The following is a 17,391-nucleotide window of genomic DNA, read 5'->3' as shown; positions in this document are numbered from 1 at the left end:
AAAATTCTATTTTAATTCCTGATTTTAAATTGGAGCTTGGAGGTATCTTGATAATCCAATTTAAGGAATTAGAATTAAAAGGAAATTCAATTATCTGCAATACGTGTACCTAAGGCTGGGCGTACACTGTGCGAGTTTAGACGCTCTTTGTCACGTAATGGTGGCTGTAATGAGCGCACGACGAAAGAGAATCAAACCAATGGAGAATGAGGAGTTACGTCACGATCTTTTCACGCAGCGTTGCATTCCGGGAAGGCACTGCCATATAGACCTCTTTTCAGTTGGTAAACATGATGATGTTTTTATGTGGGCGGAGCTTAGGTGGAGGCAGAACGATCCCTCTGGTCGCTTCACTAACGCTAGTTTGCAAGTTTTGTTAGCTTGTTTTTTAACAATGATGGGAGAAAATCTGATTTTATCTTAATGTGCAAGGTCACTCACTGTCCAGGACCGCGATTGTTATTTGCAAAAGTTAATTTCAACGGAAGGAACCAGATTAGCCGACCGGTACACGCTCAGTCAATGGATGGATTTAACGTTACCTCGGTCGAGTGGCCTGCCTTCTACACCTACCTGGTAGAGAAACCGAGCATAAAGAGAAACTGAGGGCATATAAATCTTTAGATGCCTATAACTATTTGATGAATGGACTTGACTTGTGGCAACGTTACATTGCGCGGTCCTGCCCAGCGCCAAGGCCAGAAGACAACAATGTAAAGAGTGACAATACAGTGCAATTTTAATTATGTGAATATTTTCTAGAAATAAAAATATTTTTTATGTATTAAAATTATATTAATTAACTATGTATTTGATTATACTTTCTTACCAGGTTCTTCAAAAAGTCTATCACAATCAATCACAACAATGTATACAATCATAGATGTTTCACAAATAATCACAATAATTTACAAAACATTATGTGATAATTTCAAATTGGATCCTGTAGGGGATTCTTGCACCCAGAAACACAACAAGATGACATTTAGTAAAAATAATAAAAATTTAAGATCCTTATTATGTAGCCTAATCTGTGCTAGTTTGTATTGGCCGCCTCCAGTTTTCACTTTGTTTTGCCTCCAGCTAACGGCGTGATGTAATTCAAAAGGGGTCTATTAGGTGGTTACGCTATCCGTTGCCATGGTTACTTCGACAGTGAGACCGAGAGAAATAGCGAAAGAGATAGAGCACAGCTTAGTATTTGCTTACATTTTAGCGATACGCCGCAGTTTCTTCGGGAAGATATGGAGGAGGAAGCAAAAGGAAAGGGGCTCTATCGGGAGAGACTAAACACCGCAAAGCAACGTTATTTAGAGAAACTGCATGCAATCAACAACATGGAACCGTACGAACTGCCAGCTACAGAATGGACGAAAGACCTAGAAGCATGTACCACCTTTCACATACCCTGACTTAGTGAATTACTTGGTTTATGGCATCAGTGCCTACACAATGCAAGAGTTCAGAAGTTTCAAGTCTTTTGAAGCTTATGAACAATTCTGCTGTGGCAAGACTTACAAACCCACAGAACTGTGAACTGTGAACTGCGAGAACACAATCATACTTGCCAAGGTAAGGATGCACTTCACTTTTATTAATGTTTTTTTTTTTACAGTTATAATGCTTGTTTATGTTTATGTTAATGTTATATTTATTTTATTAGTTGTTTGTGATGATGGGAGCGCTGTAGACGTGCAAATGAGATGTGATTAGGCTGAATGGCAGGCAGATGGACAATTGTTTTTTAGTTATAATGCTTTTTTTTTATTAAGTGGTTAAATATACTAATAATATAATTGTATTAGGTGTATTGTACCTACTGAGTCATAGATTAAAAGGTTAGTGTGTTTGCTGATGGGAGACATCATGGTGATGATGGGATGCAAATGAGATGTGATTTGGCTGAATGGCAGGTAGATGGACAATTGCTGCAGGCAAAGTAAAATGGAAATGTAGCATGGAATAAAATGTATGTACTTTTGTTGTGTAACAGGTCATGCATTCACAGCGCCTTTCAAGGTGGAGGCAACTGTCCACTGCAGGGAAAAGGCCACAGTCACTGAACGGCCGGCCTACTGGATGCTGCCAAGCAACATTAACAAGCTTCATCCAGAGGTTGGTCACAAAATCAATTACACGTCTGCTGCTGCCACACGTTGGTCTCTGAACAGTCTTCTGGATGGTGAGACTCACAGCAGGCCTGCTTTCCACTAAAACAACAACAACGCCACCAACACCAGAAGAGATGGCTAAATTCTACAGTGATCTCTACAACATGGGTGCAAGATCAGCCATTCTGTGCATGCTACCACATTACAGTGAGGACTTCAAAGACCCTGTTCTGCCCATCGGAAACTTAACATCTCTGACAAGCGTTTGTAACACCAGCCTTGATGGGAGTGACTTTTCAACACTGCGGCAGCACTGCCAGGTGATAATAAGCACAGCGGATGTTTCAGAGGATCAGGCAGCGCAGATTGAGAGAAAGACCAGGGGACAGCACAACTCCGCACTTTGGTTTGCAGCACCTGGGGTATCAGACAGGTGGAGAATGCAAGGAAGGCATACATCTATAAAACAAGAGGACAGCACAGCAATCAGGAGGTGCAAATTTGTGGGGGTTTTTATCAACCCAGCCTTTCCACAAGTAGGAGCATCACCAGATGCCATTGTGAGATGTGCCTGCTGTGGGAAAGGCTGCATTGAAATTAAGTGTCCTTCAAAATACAAACATTGCACAATCCTCGATGCATGTTCCTCCAACGACAGGAACTTCTGCCTTCAACTTGTAGATGTACAGGTGCATCTGAGAAAAGGTCACCAGTACTACAGCCAAGTACAGACACAAAGTTTTGTGACAGACAGCGCTTACTGTGACTTTATCGTCTGGACACTGAAAGATTGTTTTGTTATGCACATCACCCCTGACTTTTGGAAGCCACGACTTCAAAAGGCACTGGAGTTTTTCAAAGAGGTGTCTCTCCCTGAATTGGTAGCACAATATTTCACCGGACAACCTACCGACCAAGCGTCTTTGAACAGCAGAGTGCTCCAGCAACAGAAAGTGAGAGATAAAAAGCCAAGAAAGCAGGTTGAAAAAAAGACTGTTAAGAGGTAGAAAGCACTGCGGTGTCTGTCATAGACCTGAGAGAGATCATATGGTGGCATGTCAAGTCACCTTCATTTATATAGCGCTTTTAACAATATGGACTGTTTCAAAGCAGCTTTACAGTGATAATAGGAAATTAAAGTAACAGAGATTGTTTTGGCTGATTCACTTCCGTCGCAACGATCATTAGTTATTAACTTAGGGGGGCGCTAACACGACACCGCTCTAACAGAAAACCTTTAATGTGATCCGGACGCTCATTTGCATAAAACAGTGCCTGGTGGCTCTGAGAATTTTTATCGCTTCCGCGTAGCACTGTGAATCGCAATTATCCCAACTACGTTTTATCAGTACAGAGATAAAGGGAAGCAGGCCTTCACAAGGGAGAGACTAGTTGACACTTGAGGACTGCGTTGTCGTCGTGTCCAGGCGCATCAGTTCCCGATACGGCCTGGATCCGGCTGACTGCGGAAAACCTCGGGATAAACAGAGACAAATATTAGCGTAGACAGCATCATCCTTATGATGTACAAAGTACATCAGGATTTATGGGAAGTGTTCCCGGTTCCAGCTGATCTTAACTATGCAGCCTAACATTGAATTTAAGACAACCAGAACTGTCCATTTCAGTGGTTTCAATTTGATTGTGTGGGGCTTGTAGAAACCCCTCCTGAAGGGTCTCCCTGGTTTTGTCCATCTTGTGCTGAGTAGTGTTTTAATGCACAATATGCACATTCAATGCACATTGTTTACTTATAGATGCATTCATTATAGCACTGTGAAATTGAAACGTTCATTATAGCACTGTGAAATTGAAACGTTATTGCACATTGTTACCTCAAGTGTATATTTGTAATATATTTATAAACAATTGTACTTTTTTAACTAACTATATAATTGTATTTATACATATCATTTGTCTAAATAAACAGTTAAGTCATATGAAATTGTTGTAAGGTGTTACTTTTTTTATTAAACTGTATATTTCTCTTCTCAAATAAACAATCTCAGGTAGGGCTGTCAAATATATACACAGTTCATTATGCAAATATTTTTTAAATATATACATGCATGTATGTGTGTACTGTGTATAATTATGTAACGGAAAACTTTTATTTTGGATGCAATTCATCATTAGACAGCACAAGTCACAGCAGGCAAAGTCAAACAACAGTTGGGCACATGTTTGTTAAACCACAGCCAAACAGTGACAGTTTTGTCTAAAAAATGTTGTCTAGGGAAACAATGCTGATGGGGACTTTAGAATGCAAAATCTTGTATTTGTTGCGCACAACACCAATTAGTCTCTCCACATGTATTCAAAGATATGCAATGGCCCTAGTCTCTTCCACATCCATCTAGCTGTTCACGACCCTTAGTGTATGCATGTATTTTCACTTCAGCACACAACATACCTACACTTTCCCTGACATTAAATCCCCGATCACCCAACACAATGTCACCCGGTAACAGTTTTCCTAGAAAACCACAACGTTCTGTTATTAGTTTGTCACTGCTGCGCCCACCCCACCCTTTCAAGATGAAAGAAATTACACCTTGTGGTGGGATGACAATCAGATATTTCAGTGTGTGGTTGTGTTTGTATTGTGAAAAAGTCTGCGCCCTTGCCTGGAGATTTGGCGGTCTTTCTATGAAAATCTCGAAACAATCCACAATAGCAGTAACATGCTTTCCAAACGCCTCCACAAACTAATGGGGCATACTGACCAACAATTTTCTCTGTCTGGCCAGTGCACAAGTGGAGACAACCGTGCATACAAGACACCAACAGTCTCTTGAAATGCAGCACTAACAGTTGTTCTGTGCACACGAAACACATGGTCGAGGTGCTGAATAGGCAGGTCTAACCTGAGACGCATCAAAGTCAACAGGGTCATTTGGAAGGGTGTGAGCTTCCTTTTTCCTTGAGACAGAAATGGCATGATACTACGTAATAGCACCCGTAATAAAACGTCACCACCCCTCAGAAACTGTTCATTCATTCTGTGTTTGTCCAGCACCTCCTTTAGCTGTCTGTTTTCCTCCCATATAGTTGATGAAATCTTGCCTAGATCGGCAAAGTGCACATTCCTTACCACTCAGTTCAGGATGCTCTGCGTCCTGGTGGGGCGGCGGATGCTCTGCGTCCTGGTGGGGCGGCGGCTGCTCTGCGTCCTGGTGGGGCGCCGGATGCATAGTGTGCTGGTGGGGCGGCGGATGCTCTGCGTCCTGGTGGGGCGGCGGATGCTCTGCGTCCTGGTGGGGCGGCGGATGCTCTGCGTCCTGGTGGGGCGGCGGATGCTCTGCGTCCTGGTGGGGCGGCGGCTGCTCTGCGTCCTGGTGGGGCGGCGGCTGCTCTGCGTCCTGGTGGGGCGGCGGATGCTCTGCGTCCTGGTGGGGCGGCGGATGCTCTGCGTCCTGGTGGGGCGGCGGATGCTCTGCGTCCTGGTGGGGCGGCGGATGCTATGCGTCCTGGTGGGACGCCGGATGCTCTGCGTCCTGGTGGGGCGCCGGATGCTCTGCGTCCTGGTGGGGCGCGGGATGCTCTGCGTCCTGGTGGGGCGCCGGATGCTCTGCGTCCTGGTGGGGCGCCGGATGCTCTGCGTCCTGGTGGGGCGGCGGCTGCTCTGCGTCCTGGTGGGGCGGCGGCTGCTCTGCGTCCTGGTGGGGCGCCGGATGCTCTGCGTCCTGGTGGGGCGGCGGATGCTCTGCGTCCTGGTGGGGCGGCGGATGCTCTGCGTCCTGGTGGGGCGGCGGATGCTCTGCGTCCTGGTGGGGCGGCGGATGCTCTGCGTCCTGGTGGGGCGGCGGATGCTCTGCGTCCTGGTGGGGCGCCGGATGCTCTGCGTCCTGGTGGAGCGGCGGATGCTCTGCGTCCTGGTGGGGCGCCGGATGCTCTGCGTCCTGGTGGGGCGCCGGATGCTCTGCGTCCTGGTGGAGCGGCGGATGCTCTGCGTCCTGGTGGGGCGCCGGATGCTCTGCGTCCTGGTGGGGCGGCGGATGCTCTGCGTCCTGGTGGGGCGGCGGATGCTCTGCGTCCTGGTGGGGCGGCGGATGCTCAGTTACCACCTAAGATGGCGGCAGCCTGTAACTTACGTCACCTTCTCATTCACTATAGTCTTTATTTTAGATCCACAAGAAAAATCAGGAGATAAACACAACCACTAAACAGACGAGATCGGACAAAGAACTGAAAACACAGGGAGTAAGAGTACTCAGACTAAACGAGGGAACTAATTAATTAATTAATTAATTAATTAACAAAAGGTGAACAGAATGAAAAAGACATGGAAATTAGGACAACTTAGAATGATAGAACCAAATACAATAAACAGAACATAATCCTGACAGTAGTACGTCCACCCCCCAGGAAAGGGGGTGTTGCTGTAATGTTGCAAATTTCTGTAATGCTGCTGCTGCTATAGCTTCAGATAGAAAATAAATTAATAATTAAAAAGACGGCTGTGCAAATGATTCAGTGAATAGTAGAGAACAGCATGGTCATTCCGATTAACACACACCAGCACACACAAATACACTTTCTGTATTCGTTTATGTGCCTGCTAGGGTTGGTAGTAGCCCATGTGATGTGGTTGTATGATGTATGCATTTTTGTATGCGTGTGTTGTATGATTTTGGAATAGGGGAGTGCCTATACACTTAGAGAACCTTACTGAGCATGTCCTGAATAAATGTCATCTTACTTAGTGGTGAAATTTTGAGCCACTTAGAGAAATGCAGCTCTTGTTCTCTTGTTGTAGCTCCTCAGTACTGCAGTATGCTCCAGACGGAAGGAGGAACAGGCCTACTGAGAATCCTGAGCACCCATCCGGACACCCACACTGACGTGAAGTGTCTGGTAGAAAACATCCTTAAGATCCTGGAGCGAAACCTACATCCTGCCAGCCCAGGTTCAAAACGTGCTAACATCTCTCTGCAACGAACATGTTCTGTTAATGTTGTCATTACTTGTAATTTAATCATTTTAGGAATAACTCTTTAAATGTCTGTATTTTCAGAATTTAAAACGCACGTTCTTCATGTTTGATATGTCTGCTTTTTCTAGTGGAGGATTTTCAGTGACGCCACCAAAAAAAACCAATGGATTTAACATGGATGTGCCATTATGTATCCTGTTAAGAAGACATTTCAGAACTCTAATACAAATGAGATTCAACAGAAGAGCACAAGCACTTATCTGGTGGTTGAAGATTAAAAAAAAATATATATATATATTTTCTGCCCAAAACTAAGTGTTTTTTTATAGTTTATTTAAGTGTGTTAACTTGTGAAACACATATTCCCACCCCGAATTCACACCATTGGTGGAGCCAGTCTTGCTGTGTAGGTTGACCTGGATGCTCAAACAACCAGCATATGAAAAGCAAAACATGTATTTGATACACAAGTTGTACTGTTGGTTTAAACTTCTTCAATTTTTTAAAATTCATGTTTCTGGATGAAAAACTACACTACCATAATCCATGTATATGCAGATGCCTCATTAGTGACTGTTTCTATGGGCTGATATTAGCCATCCTCCATATTGGAATGGTCAAAGCTGGTTATTGAGCACAAACAGTTTTACAAAAAATATATAAACACAAGCAAAATAAAATAAACACTTAAAACCAACAACCAGATATTAGTTTATACTTTTTCAAATGATTATGCAAGTGACATCAGGAGTAAAATAAACATTCAGATTTTAGTTTTTCATAGAAAGTGGTTGTATTATTTCTCATATCTTGTTTAGATAACTTGTATTAATCTCAGACAAGTTTGTTGAATAGTTTGCCAGGTCTTCTCAGATAAATGGAAAACCTACTTTTCTCATGCAATATGGGGAGGTAAAAAAATCTTTGAAAAAGGCATGAAAACTATGCTGCATAGAGATGATAAAACTGTCAAACTATTTTTGAGTGATTTAGAGCTCAGTCAGAAAAAGGCTTAAGAATGATTCTGTCAAATAAATTAATTGTATAAAAAATGGGCAGCTTTAAAAATAAAGTGTCTCTGGAGACCCAAGTTTATCTCCTTGCAGACTGCAGTTGAATAAAGTTGCATTTCAGCCACATAACCAAAGCTCACAAAGAGAAACATTTTTATGCGTTCATTTAAAAATCATCCCATATGCCTGTATACAAGTAACATAACTGCAGCTTTTGATCTGACCAAATGAAATGCTAATGCTTTTAAATAAATTACGTTACTGACGTTTAGATCTAGCAATTGCTCGGTCAGATCACACATTACAAATTGTTTAGCAAATTGTCACTTTCCTTTTTGACTGCAAGGCTCTCCATAGTTTGAGTTTTCTTGGTTTTGGTAACTGGTGATTCACCAGAAGTAAACGATGATTGCCGTTAAGTCCTTTCCAGATAAAAAAGCAGCCATCTAGATGACAAATTTAAATTCTAAGCAACTGAATCTTTAGATTATGGCCTATAGTAGCCAGGTCATCTTTCTGTTTACGGATGAAATTTAACTACCCAAAGACAAATGGCATCAAACTGACATTTCCAGTGACCTTACAGCATGGTGGCTCATTTGGTGCTCCAAACAGCCCAGATTCTTCCTTCTTTCCAAAATTAGTAGGCAGTATCCTTGCAAGGCTGCAATTCTCAAGTAAATCATCAAGCACAGTCGAAAGACATGTCAATTTGAAGGATCCTTGTTAGGCAGGCTTCGTTTCGCTCCCTTCATTCGTGTATTTTGATGAAGGCATCAAGTATTAAATCTTTTAGGACTATAGATAAGTCCAATGAAGGAACACAGGCAGAGTGGAAAGTTGTCAGCCATCTCATCCCTAGCATGAAACGAGAAATGAGTGTGCTAAGCAGTATGAATGCCTCCAAAGAACAGTGTTGTGCAAGTTACTCCCAAACTGTAATACATTATATATTACTTGTTACTGTTATTTAAAAGTAATTCATTACCTTACAATATTACTGTCTCATAATTGTAATGCGTTACATTACTCCTGTATTACTTTTGAGTTACTTTCACCAAAATAACTATACAGGAGTAGAACTTAACATTCTAAAATGACTAGGGCTGTAAGGATATGCCATATCATATGAAACCGAAATCGCGACACTCAGATCCTCGAACCTGCAGAATCGCGACACACCCTTTCCAACTCCCAGCGTTATCCATACCGTCCAGATCCAATGCTACCACATATTTAAATTACTATTAGTATTATCTGAAGTTAACTTAACATTATAAAATACGTAGACCTACACCACAAAACTAGTTGAGGATAAATTATTTAAAATTTGGGAATTCCAGCGTTATATGGACATGACATTTGCAGTCAAAACTTGAAATATAAATTCTCAGAAAATGCATTAATACCAAAATGAAACGTCTGTTTATCCATAGGCTCCTCCCTGAAAGGAATCCAGACATTAGAAAAATATCAGTCTACACATACGTTTTATATTTAATATTAGGGAAATAGACAGTCATGCGTGACAAAAAAAAATCTTTAACTTTTAGGAGGCAACGATTTTTATTTTTTTTGTAATTCTGTGAATTACACTGCGCAAATCGGATGAAGAAGGGTTGGCTCTCCACAGAACATAAAATATTCATTTTATTTTATTGTTCGTGTTGGCATTTATGAGGAAAAAACAATGTTACAGATGTGACAGTTCTCCGTTATGGATGCGACCGCTATGAAGCGGCACTAAAAGACTGCTTTAAAACTTTCACAGAGACCTTACACACACAAAGCGTTTCTTTAAAGTGAATTTCGTTTTGTATTAATTGTATCTTAATTTTAATCAATGTTTCGTCAACCAATTGCCTGGATTTAAGCGCGTGAACTGGAGCGCGTCTCATAAATGAACCGAAACTCAGCGTATAAGGTAGCCTATTCACGGACCTGAAATATATATCTATATTGATATGTCTACTTGTAAACAGAACAATTCAAAACGAAAGAAAACAGACTGCTCTCTGCTTATGAAATGAAATGTGCATTTCTCTCTGGTGCATTCACTACTGCGAAGATCGCGAGGCAGCATCGTCAACTTCATCTTGACTTTATTAATAAACAATTAAAATGTCTCCTTGCTATATTTGACATATTCATAATCATTGCTTTTGCCGGTTCTTTGTGACAGCTTTTAGGTGCTTTATCGGCAGCGCCGCCGCCCTTACATGAACGCGTCACCACCGCATCAAAAACATGATTGCCTGATGAAAACATGAAAAATACAACATAAACATAACCTAACTGTTTAGAAAGAAAACACAGAACGAAAAGCCTAATGCGCATACGTCCATCTCGCGAATGTATAGTCTTCTTCATGCCATCTTCACCATTAGCCGCTTTTCAACTGGCCAGCGCGAGCACAGAGGCCGAAATCATACCTCACGGCACTCCTGTAAAAAATAAATCGCTATACAAATATATATCAGACGCTGCCATTTAGTCTTTATTTACAGACTTGGACTCCACACGCGGCTATTGACTGACCACGAACAGGTAATTTAGCGCATTTTTCCTTCTTTAATGTCTCGCGGTCTTGCTGTTTTTTGTTGTTGTTTGTTTTACAATTAAAACTAAAAATCTGTTGTAACGCAAGCCTTACTGAACATGTACCGAGTAAAATATTACTGAAAATTGATAAGTAATGCCTTACACTACTGCGTTACAGCAAAAAGTAATATGTTACTGTAATGCATTACTTTTGTAACGCGTTACTCCCAACACTGCCAAAGAAGCACCATCAACTGGTGCGTTCAGCTGCAATCAGCGCCACATGCTCTTAAAGTGTGGCCCGCAGAGAAACACTAAAAGGAATGCCAGCACTGAATCAACAGGGCAGTGAACCATATCCTAAACTGTGTTGGATATATTAAGTCCCCATGACTTAACTTTTTTTTCTAAAAAAAAAAGAAAAGAAAAAAAAGTTGCCAGCAAGCACCAGCATTTTTTTTTTATCATATTCATAAAACCTTCATGGACACAAAATTATTTCAGCATATGTAAACAGTCACTATACCAAAAGAAAGAACAGAGCCTTTGCTTTAAAAAGAATCAATAAAGTTGGAATATTTTTTTAATCAACATGTGGAAAGTGCCTTAAAAAAACATTTTGACCAAAAATCTAAGAAAATTGCATTTTTGTTAAACACTTGGATCAGATTCAGAATGATGACCAAAACATAGATTTAGTTTATCGAATTCATCAACACCCTCAAAGCTTGCACATCTCTTACACTACTTATATCTCTATTTGGGTTCAACATTATTTAGGTAGTTATGATTTATATGTGCTGTTGAATGTGTAAGACTGGAAGAACTGGAAGATAGCGCAACTGGCTGACAGAACAAAGCACATTTGAATTTCTCTCTTGTGCACCATTCGAGACGCAGTCTCAGCTAAGCAATCCTAATCTACATCTTTTATCCCTTGACCCCCATTCTCCCCCGACTCCTTCTATCTCATGCTGAGATCACCTGAAATTCACCCAAGAATCTATATTGTTTAATGTGAATAATTATCATACAGTATCACACGTTTGATATCATTTGAAATGTCTCAGTGCGACTGGTACAAAGGTCTCATTCTCAAAGATGTAAACCAGAAGGTAATAAGGTATTTAAGAGTTTAGAAATAATTCACATACATAGGAGGTGTGTCTTCCAGGCAAATGGTCTCATGCTCTCAGAAGGTGTTAACTCGATGCAAATTCCCACTGTTAGCAAATGGTTCCATGTAAATCAACTTCTGCCTAAGACGGTGTTGTGAATTCCAACTGTGAACTCGTGTTTACATTTGAAATGAGGTCAGTCTATATAATGAAATGCAACTAGAGCTCGGCACGTTTTCTGTAACCAGATTAGCCCGTGATGCGAAGTGCACCAAAACACTTCGCATCATGCCGTTTTTAGAATGTCAATGTATTGCATCTTCTCTCTTAATTCTATAGCATTTGATGTTTGCAACTATTATCTTTGAACTGATTATGGAACTGGCGTGATACATTTACCTGACATAATAAATTGTAAACATTTGATTTTATTCTAAACGACTAGGAGTTAACCAATAAAGAATAATCAAATATTCGTTCAGTTTTAGTGATGCCCAGATATTATTAAAACCTTTTTCATTTATGGAGTCAGATGAAATAACGAGTTGAGACATATGAGAAAATTTATTCATTTAATCAAATTACTTTGCCATGCAGAAAGACGGTAACGCGCAGGGACCTTCACCCGCTGATCGGAAAACCTTCTTTGGGCCGATCCAGCCGGGCTTTACAAATGTTTGGTTAATTGTGCAAAAGCAACTTCTATGCGCTCCTTCTGGTTTATGCAGATCATCTTCTTCAATTGGTTTTGGATGCTGCACTCTTTCAAAAGATCTGTAGCAGTGCATCTTCTACCATATAACAGTGAAAACATGAAAGCCGGAAAAACTTGTCAATTTTGGGGTTAGTGTTGTGTCATAAATTACTACAAAATCTTGAAAAATGGCAGGGAAAGTGCTTAAAGCATAGTGAGGAGGAGTAGGAGGAACTCTTGCATTCAAAATGGACGCTGTAACTAGAAATAATCAAAGAGGACCCAAACCAAAAGTTTTCAGGGCCAGGGATGCTACACGGAGCCCCAAGCCTGGGAAAGTAGGTCTACTTTAATCGGGATCTCCTAATGAAAACTGGCACCCGATACGATTGGAGTTGTCAAAAAGTACTGACTTCAGTACCAAGTCGGTATTGAAATTTAAAAATGTGACGATAAATGTGGAGCTGTCTATATCTTCAATAACACACGCGATAGTGGAATATACACAACTCAATTCTTCAGCGGCAGCCAAGAATTCAACCCAAGCGCTCTGATGACGTGGATGGTTACGTTACCGTTGCTCATCTGTCCATCATCGTATAAAGCCCGCCCTGACAATTTGATTGGTCAGAACAATTTTCTGTTCGGTCATATTAGCTCCTCAACGGATCGAGTCCAGACCGAACTTCCCGACCTAAAAATTTTGTGGGCGGGGTATGGGCTGACATCCAGGCTAGAGAAGTCTAGTTTTAAATATAAATCTTTTGAAGTTTTGGTGCTTAATGTAACACTATCTAGTATAAATGATAAATCAAGTTTGAGATTTGTGCTGGCTACTGTATACAGGCTACCAGGGTACCATACAGACTTTATCAAAGCATTTGCTGATTTTCTGTCAGAGTTAGTACTGGCTGCAGATAAAGTCCTAATTGTTGTTGATTTTAATACATGTAGATAACGAAAAAGATGCTTTGGGCTTGGCATTTAAAGACATTCTGAACTCTATTAGAGTTAGACAACACGTGGCAGGACCTACTCATTGTCGTAATCATACTCTAGATCTAATATTATCATATGGAATCAATGTTGATGTCGTTGAAATTCTAAAGCAGAGTGATGACATCTCAGATCATTATCTTGTCTCGTGTATACTTAATTTAGCCAAGTCGACTCTGTGTTACAAATATGTTAGACCTACCACTTCTGCCACTAAAGATCGCTTTATTAATAATATTCCTGATCAGTTTCATCTCCTCAGCACCACAGATAGCTTAGAAGAACTCAATATTGCGACAGAAACTTTTGACTCTCTTTTTCCACACTTTAGACACAGTTGCTCCTTGGCGCTTAAAGAAGATTAAAGAAAATAGTCCAACGCCGTGGTACAACGAGCACACTCAGGCCCTTAAAGGGTTAGTTCACCCAAAAATGAAAATTATGTCATTAATGACTCACCCTCATGTCTTTCCAAGCCCGTAAGACCTCCGTTCATCTTCGGAACACAGTTTAAGATATTTTAGATTTAGTCCGAGAGTTTTCTGTCCCTCCATTGAAAATCTATGTACGCTATACTTTCCTTGTCCAGAAAGGAAATAAAGACATCATCAAAGTAGTCCACGTGACCTCAGGGGGTTAGTTAGAATTTTTGTGAGAATACTGGAATACGAGAATACTTTTTGTGCGAAAAAACAAACATAAATAACTGACTTTATTTCAACTATTATTTTCCTTCTCTTTGGGCCTCTAGTCAGTTAACGTAGTGTAATTGCGTAGAGCTACGTCACACGTAGGCTCACTATTGGCCGACGCTGGTCATGTGGGTGATGCGTATGACGTACAACAACAGAAGCGCTGCGCTGTTACACTAGTGAACTGACTCGAGGCCCACAGAGAAGGACATGAATAGTTGAAATAAAGTCGTTATTTTTGTTTTTTTGCGCACAAAAAGTGTTCTCGTCGTTTGATAAACTTAAGATTGAGCCACTGTAGTCACTTGGACTATTTTAACAATGTCTTTAATAACTTTTCGAGGCCGGCAAGTTCAATCCCTGAAGAAGCCTATGGAGGAGTGATCCAGCTCTCAGATTTCATCGAAAATATCTTAATTCGTGTTCCGAAGATGAACGAAGGTCTTACGGGGTTGGAACATCATGAGGGTGAGTAAATACTGACAGAATTTTCATTTTTGGGTGAACTAACCCTTTAAGAGAGCAGACAGAAAAATGGAGTGCAACTGGAAGAAAACAAAACTGGAGTTTTTTCGCCTTTCATGGAAAGACAGCACGATTGCGCACAGAGAGGCCTTAAAAGCTGCTATGTCTGCTTATTTTTCAACCCTATTAGAAGAAAATAAACAAAACCCTAGGTATTTATGTGAAACAGTGGCTAAATTAACGAAAAATAAATCTTCAACCCCAGACGTTTCCAAGCAGCACAGCAGTAATGACTTTATGAACTTCTTTACTTACAAGATTGATAATATCAGGGAGAAAATTAAACTATGCAACCGCCTACAACAGTATCGAATCAGGCAGTGCATTGTAGCCTCCTTGAGAAAAAACTCTATTCATTCATTGCTATAGGAGAGAAAGAATTTTCTAAACTTGTTAAATCATCTAAATCGACAACATGTATGTTAGACCTTATACTGACTAAGCTATTGAAACATGCTTCCAGAGGTCATAGATCTCCTTCTCAATATCATTAATTCATTTTTGTCATTAGGATACGTACCAAAAACATTTAAGCTGGCTATGATTAAACCGCTTGTTAAAAAAACATCAATTACAGGCCGATCTCGAATCTACCTTTTCTGTCAAAGATACTAGAAAAGGCAGTATTCCTCACAACTATGTTCCTTTTTAGAAAGAGATGGTATCTGCGAGGATTTCCAGTCAGGATTTAGACCATATCATAGTACTGAGAATGCTCTGATCAGAGTCACAAATGATTTACTCTTATCATCCGATCATGGTTGTATCTCTCTATTAGTGTTACTTGATCTTAGTGCTGCATTTGATACTATTGACCACAACATTCTTTTAAATAGACTTGAAAATTATGTTGGCATTATTGAAATTGCATTAGAATGGTTTAAATCATACTTATCTGACAGTTATCAGTCGGTAGCAGTAAATGAAGAGATGTCTTATCTATCAAAAGTTCACTATGGCATACCACAAGGCTCAGTACTAGGACCGTTGCTGTTCACTCTGTACATGCTACCCTTAGGAGATATTATTAGGAAGCATGGCATTAGTTTTCACTGTTATGCTCAGCTCTATATTTCTTCACGCCCTGATGAAACTTACCAATTCACAAAATTATCGGAATGCATAGCGGATATAAAAACTGGATGACTAGTAATTTCCTACTACTTAAATATGAAAAAACAGAGATTGATATCTTCCCTTATTGGACAAAACACTTCCTCACGTAATAACCTAGAATACTGTCTAACACTTGATGGCTGCTCTGTCAAGTCTTCGTCGTCGGTTAGGAACCTGGGTGTGCTCTTTGATACCAATCTTTCATTTGAAAGTCATTTGTCTAGTATCTCTAAAAACTGCATTTTTCCATCTTAAAAATATATCTAAATTGCATCATATGCTCTCAATGACAAATGCGGAACACCTAGTTCTTGCATTCATGACATCAAGGCTAGATTATTGTAATGCTCTAATGGGTGGTTGCCCTGCACGCTTAATAAACAAACTACAGCTAGTTCAAAACGCAGCCACTAGAGTTCTTACCAGAACCAGGAAGTATGACCATATTAGCCCAGTTCTGTCTCCCTATTAAACATCATATACATTTTAAAATATTGCTGATTACTTACAAACCACTAAATGGTTTAGCTCCCCTGTACTTGAGCAAGTTCTTAACGCATTATAGTCCTTCACGTCTTTTGCGATCTCAAAATTCCGACCAATTGATAATACCTAAATATCAAAATCAATTGCTGGCGGTAGATCCTTTTCTTATTTAGCACCAAAACTTTGGAACAATCTTCCTAACATTGTCCGGGAAGTAGACACAGTCTGTCAGTTCAAATCTAGACTAAAAACACATCTCTTTAGTTTAGCATACACATAGCACATTATAGACTTCTATAATTCAATGTTAGGCTGCATAGATTAGGTCAGCCGGAACCGGGAACACTTCCCATAAACCCTGATGTACTTGTTACATCATAAGAAGGATGACGTCTATGCTAGTATTAGTCTCTCTGCCTATCCCGTGGTTTAATGCAGTACGCCGGATCCAGGCCGTATCCGGATCTGATGAAGGAACTGCGCCTAGACACGACAACAACGCAGTCTTGAAGTGTCAACTAGTCTCTCCACTGTAAAAGGCCTCCTTCCCTTCCCTTTATCTCTGGACTGATAAAACGTTGTTGGGATAATTCCGGTTGCTACGCGGAAGTGATAAAAAATTCTGTATTATACATTTTTAAAGGCTTGTACCTTGGAACCTATTTCATGGTTTGCGTTCTCGAACCACCAGGAACTGTTTCGTGCAAATGAGCGGCCAGATCGCATTAAAGGTTTTCTGTTAGAGCGGTGTCGTGTTAGCGGACCCTAAATTAATAACTAATGATTGTTGCAATGGAAGTGAATCAATCAAAACTAACTTTAGCTGGACAATAACTTTATTCTAGAGCTGTTGTAAAGCCAAAACAATCTCTCTTACTTTAATTTCCTATTATCACTGTAAAGCTGGTTTGAAACAATCTATTGTTAAAAGCGCTATATAAATGAAGGTGACTATGCAAGCTCCTCTGAATTTTCAGCACATCTCCTCCACCAGCTTCCCATCTGTTATTCCCCTTAGATGGATATTTGACACCGTTACCACCTGCTTAGGATGGGGTAAACTACAGCTGACAGCAGTACCTCACAATTCAGTCCCAGTCTTATCAAGACAAGCGTCATGAATTTGAATCCTACTCTCGCTACTGTTAAAGCCGCGTTACTGC

General features: G+C 40.5%; 1 protein-coding gene across 2 annotated transcripts in view; it reads left to right on the top strand.

Annotated features, from left to right (window-relative positions):
- zyg11l (zyg-11 family member, cell cycle regulator, like) overlaps nucleotides 1-8,142 on the top strand; it is a 36,430-nt gene extending 28,288 nt beyond the window's left edge. For both annotated transcript variants that reach the window (XM_077247105.1, XM_077247113.1), the window contains exons 14-15: nucleotides 6,871-7,020; nucleotides 7,176-8,142. In XM_077247105.1, the coding sequence (XP_077103220.1) occupies nucleotides 6,871-7,020; nucleotides 7,176-7,192 (167 nt within the window). In that variant the 3' untranslated portion in view covers nucleotides 7,193-8,142. The remainder of the gene's footprint in view (nucleotides 1-6,870; nucleotides 7,021-7,175) is intronic.
- The last annotated feature ends 9,249 nt before the right edge of the window (nucleotides 8,143-17,391 follow it).

The sequence above is a fragment of the Siphateles boraxobius genome, unplaced genomic scaffold, assembly GCF_051911475.1.
Source record: "Siphateles boraxobius isolate OS27281-9 unplaced genomic scaffold, OSU_SipBor_1 1, whole genome shotgun sequence".
NCBI classification, from domain to species: domain Eukaryota; kingdom Metazoa; phylum Chordata; class Actinopteri; order Cypriniformes; family Leuciscidae; genus Siphateles; species Siphateles boraxobius.
The sequence above is the reverse complement of the archived record's forward strand: the minus strand, read 5'-3'. Positions and strand labels throughout refer to the sequence as shown.